Genomic DNA, 4784 nt, shown 5'->3' with positions numbered 1-4784 from the left:
GCCCTCCAGCCTGGGCAATAGAGAGACTTCAGCTCAAAAAAAAAAAGTATGGGTACATATACATTTACACAACTGTATACACATATGCCCACACATAATATATCCACACACACCACTCTAGAATCAGACAGAAGGGCATTCTAATTCTGGAGTGTTCTAACTTTGATTCCGCTATTCACTAGGTTTATGACTCTGGACAGGTTGCTGTACGTCCCTGAGCCTCGGTTTCCTCATCTGTAAAATGCGGTTAATAACCCCTCAAGCAGTCAACAAAGAAGCATGTCACTGCTGGCTGGCAGCACACACTGATCCGGTGTTTACTAGTAAGTATTATTCTTGCTGCTGTTCCTTTTGGTGACTAAGACAGTCCGAACTAGGGGTGAGGACACTGTCTGCAAGGAGAAGGGGTCCTACCGCGCCCGGCTAATTTTTGATGTCTTGTAGAGAAGAGGTCTCGCCAAGTTGCCGGGTGCGTCTCGAACCCGCGGGCTCAGGCAATCCACTCGCCTCAGCCTCCCAATGTGCTGGGATTACAGGCCGAGCCACCGAGCCCGGCTGTCATCCAAGCTTCTTTACGGAGGTTTGTGGACCTGGCCTACGGGGGTACACGGCGGACAATGATGGGGAGCCCGAGGCAGGATACGTGTGTGCTGCGAGGGGTCTCCCCAAGGTGGGGACGCAGGCCATTAACACAAAACCATTAACAGGGCAACCCCCTCAGCTTCCCTCCCACTCTGGGAGCTTTTCTGTCCTCTCAATAAATCCTGCTTTCTGAATTTAAAAAACAAAAACCAAAACAAAAACCATTAACATACTGGCCTCCTGGCGGCTGTGAAGAACTTGGTTCGGACACGAGGGTGTGGCCGCCAACAGACCACGCCCCGTTTCCCCCCAATCCGGGCTCCGCCCATCCCGTGTCCTTTGGGACCGCTACCGGAAGTCACACCGGGCGGAACATTTTCACGGAGACACTCACTGGGGCAAACTGCGGCAAAGCCTTAGAGATCGTGGCGGAAGTACCAGAAGCGCCGGGCAGGTACCCGGGTAAATGCTAAATCCAGGCTCAGACGTACAGAACAGGATGGCTGATAGCAGCTGGCGGGAGCGAGGTCGGACCTCAGAACTCCTTTAACGGGCCCCAGGTTTCCTCATGGGCTCGGCTGGTTTTCCAGAAGCTCCGAGAAGAGGGGCGGCGTTTAACTAAAAGGGCTTGGGGTTGCGAGTCCCTACCTCTCCACGTCCTGGAAGGCGTGACTCAGTTCACCTATCTGTAAAGTAGGGTCCTTAGACCCCGCCTCGTGGGTGGGGAACTTGCAAGGCGCAACAAGAAGGCTGAGGCCTCCGGCACGAGCCCCGCCTGGGAGCATCTTTTTCTCTTAAGGACCGTTTTCGGGCGACGAGCGTCTTCGTTCTTTTCTGCACTCGGGAATTTAGAACGGCCCCTTGGCCGCAGGTCCCACCCCCCCCCCCCCCCCGCCCCCGGCGGCTGGGAGCGTACCCGGAAGTGCTCCTACGGAAGCCGGCTGGCCCGCGCGGCGCTTCACCATGGCGACGGCAGGTGCCCCGCGGCGCTTCTACCGCTGCGCCTGCTTCTGCTCTGAGAACTTGTATGTGGCGCGCTACGGCTTGCACGTGCGCTTCCGCGGCGAGCAGCAGCTGCGCCGGGACTACGGCCCGGTGAGTGGCCGCTCCTGGCTCTCCGCTTCGGGCAGTCGGGGCAGTGGAGGAGGGGACTTGTCCCCGAGGCTGTTTGCTTTGCCCACGGCGCGCGCTGCCTACTCAGATCCGACGAGGACGACTTCACCTCTCCGCGCCTCCGTTTCCTCGCCCTGAAGGGGATAACTATCTCCTTAGGGAGACTGTCATGAGGCAGGATGGATGGGCCCACCTGGAGAAGGCGTAGGGCAGGGGCGGGCGCGGAATGCCATGTCTGTTAGCAAGAGCTTTCGGGACCCTGCTCTGCGCCTACCAAAGTCATCGCAGGTCATCCTCTTAGCGATGCTGTGAGGTCGAGCCTCACGTCTCCATTCTAAGGAGGGGAAACGGAGGTTTACAAGAGTTATGGGACTTGCCCAAGGTCACTCGGTCATGCTCACTGGTGTTTCTGCTCCCAGATCCTGCGCAGCCGCGGCTGTGTCAGCACCGAGGACTTCCAGCAGCTGGTGGCAGAGGTAACCGCTCCGCCTCTGCCCAGCTTAGCGCTTCCTCTTTAGGGCTGTGTCAGCAGTTTGAGGGGTTTCCTCAGGCCTTCCCTCTACCCTTCCCTCCCCTGCCAGGCCCCACACCTGGGTCTTCGCACCAGAGGAAAGAGAGAGGGGGGAATGTCAAATGGCCTTCACCATGTCCTTCCTCACGGCTCTGTGAGATAGGGACAGCCATCGTTCCCATTTGGGGTCGAGAAACAGGCTGAGAGAGGGAATTCACGTGGCTAAGGTGGAGTGGTGATCCCAGCCAGGGCTTCTAGGCCCCTGAGGTCTTCTTTCTTTTTTTTCCTTAGAGGCAAGGTCTCGCCAAGTTGTCCAGGATGGTCTCGAGCCCCTGGAGTCAGGCAGTCCTCTCTCGCCTCCCAAAGTGCTGGGATTACAGGAGTGAGCCTGGGCTTTTCATACCTCTCCCGTCCCGCCAGGCTGGGGCCAGGGCTGCTGCTACCCACCTCCTCCACCTGTGGGTCAGTGGTGGGAATCTTCTCGGGAGAGCCCTCGGCAGCCTCTGGAACACAGGACTTGACTGTGACTCGATTCCTCTCCCCAAGCAGGCCCGGCTGGTTGAGATACACCCCAGTCAAGTGGGAGCAGCCTGAGATGGGATGGGCCCCCTTCTAGAAAAGTCCCTGTCGGCTAACAGTTTGGCACTTACCACTGATCCTGATAGATTCAGGAGTGTAGGGAGACTTGGCCTCCAGCTGAGGCCCTGCTCTGCCCTTCCTGGGCCTCAGTGTGTTCTGCCCCAGAATGCAGCTCTGGCCCCCAAGTTTCTGGTCTCATACAATGGTCTCAGGAGGATGGGTGGTAACCACCTGGTAATCGAGCCCTGTGCCACCCCAGCTTGAGCAGGAGGTGGAGCGTCGGTGGCGGCTGGGGCAGGAGTCAGCGGCTAGGAAAGCCCTCATCGCGCATTCCTACCACCCGTTGAGGCCCGAGGTCTACGGCTCCCTGCAGGTACTGGGCAGGGAGCTTGAGGGCTGCTCACTGGAAGGAGGATGCGGCATTCAGGCCCAGGGAGCTGCCTGCCCCACAGCTGGTGTGTTCTGCCCCAGAATGCAGCTCTGGCCCCCAAGTTTCTGGCTGTGACTGAGTACAGCGCGTCCTCAGGCGCAGACCTCCAGGGCCTTGTCCAGCGGCTGGAGATCGTGTCAGGTGAGTCTTGGCCCCGGACTGGGTGTGGGAGGCTGAGGGCCCTCCAGCCACCATCTCTGCCTCCGAAAACTAAACCAGCAGGAGCTGGGGGGGGCCGGTGGAACTGACCTGCCAGGAGCGGGGCCTCTGTATTCATTCGTTTATTCATCCATTCATTCCGTCACTCGTTTGCGGGTATTTGTATTAGGTGTGGGCCAGCTGGCACACTCCGACAGGGCTGATGATCTTAATGAAGGGACCACTGAGATGAGCGTGGGCAGGGTTAGGTGATCAGCAAGGAACGGCAAAGACCGCCCCCCAGGGCTAGTGACAGGAGGGAGCCGTTACCACCCTCAGTCCTGCAGGGATGGGGCCAGTGGGGATTCTTGAACCTTCCAGGCCTGGAGCTGTGGCTTTGGGTCGAGGCCACAACCACGCCACACTCAGGGGAGTGGCGCAAGAAACGCCCCATTTCTCCTCTTGCTTTCATTGCTGTTGGGGTCACCTGTTGACTCAATCCAGCAGGAAGTCATGGGGCAGGGAGGCCTCTGTCTCAGTTTCCTCATCTGTACAATGGGGGCAATGATAATCCCCTTCTCTTAAGACGTTGTGGTGATGGAAGGCTTGGCAAAGGCCTGGCTCGTAGTGAGTGTGTAGACCGCATTTCCTGTTCTTGTGATCACTGTTATCCAGGTTGAGAGTGCCTGTGGGGAGACAGGTGTAAACGTTCCCCCATCGTGGAGTCTGTGCCCTGGTGCGGGACACAGGTGGAATGAAGCCCCTTCTCTCAGCCGAGGGTGCCCTCGTTGTCTTCACCCTCCAGCAGCTGAGATTGTGCTGGGGCTATTTGGCAGGGGCGGGCTGGGCTTTGAGGTGGCCCAGTGGGAGGCACCCCGGAGCAGTGGGGCGTCTGCCAAGCAGGGAGCAGGATATGTTCAGGTGTCCACCGAACCTGGCTTCTTCCCCTCAAGGCCCAGCAAGAAAGAGCAGCCCCTCTTGGTCTTCCTCCCTGGAGAACAGAGGCTCCCAGAGCCACCTCTAAGTTGGGATGCGGACTTGGGTGGTTCATCGGAGGAAGGGGCTGCAGAGAGAGCCTGAAGTGGGCTCTGTGGTCCCAGCTTGGCTCTGTCGCTGACCTGCTGTGTGTCTCTGGGCCAGTCCCTTCCCTTCTCTGAGCTTCTGGACCCATTTCCGAGCTCTGGAGGCCGGCCCTGGGGGTATTCGTGAGTTGGGAACAGGCTCCAGGGATAAGGAGGGGCTTAAGAATCGGCCTCCCTGCTTCTCACACATCACAGCAGCCCTGCTACAGATGAGAAAACGGAGGCTGAGTAAGGTGAACAGACACGCGTGGGCTCACACAGCTCACCAGATTGAAACTTGGGCCTGTGTGGCCCACCCCGTGCTCCTGACAGACCGTCCCTTCCCCCACAGAGGAGAAGCGCATCTACC

General features: G+C 58.7%; 1 protein-coding gene across 1 annotated transcript in view; it reads left to right on the top strand.

Moving 5' to 3' along the window:
- Positions 1 to 1504: 1504 nt before the first annotated feature.
- Positions 1505 to 4784, top strand: part of OGFOD2 (2-oxoglutarate and iron dependent oxygenase domain containing 2) — a 4337-nt gene continuing 1057 nt past the window's right edge. Inside the window, 5 exon segments of the mRNA XM_008073593.2 lie at positions 1505 to 1677; positions 2115 to 2171; positions 3045 to 3158; positions 3257 to 3356; positions 4767 to 4784. The exon segment at positions 4767 to 4784 is cut by the window's right edge and continues 8 nt beyond it. Coding sequence (XP_008071784.1) covers positions 1546 to 1677; positions 2115 to 2171; positions 3045 to 3158; positions 3257 to 3356; positions 4767 to 4784 — 421 coding nt within the window. The 5' untranslated portion in view covers positions 1505 to 1545.

This window comes from Carlito syrichta, unplaced genomic scaffold, assembly GCF_000164805.1.
Source record: "Carlito syrichta isolate Samal-C Ts95f unplaced genomic scaffold, Tarsius_syrichta-2.0.1 Scaffold315955, whole genome shotgun sequence".
In the NCBI taxonomy this organism is placed as follows: domain Eukaryota; kingdom Metazoa; phylum Chordata; class Mammalia; order Primates; family Tarsiidae; genus Carlito; species Carlito syrichta.
The sequence above is the reverse complement of the archived record's forward strand: the minus strand, read 5'-3'. Positions and strand labels throughout refer to the sequence as shown.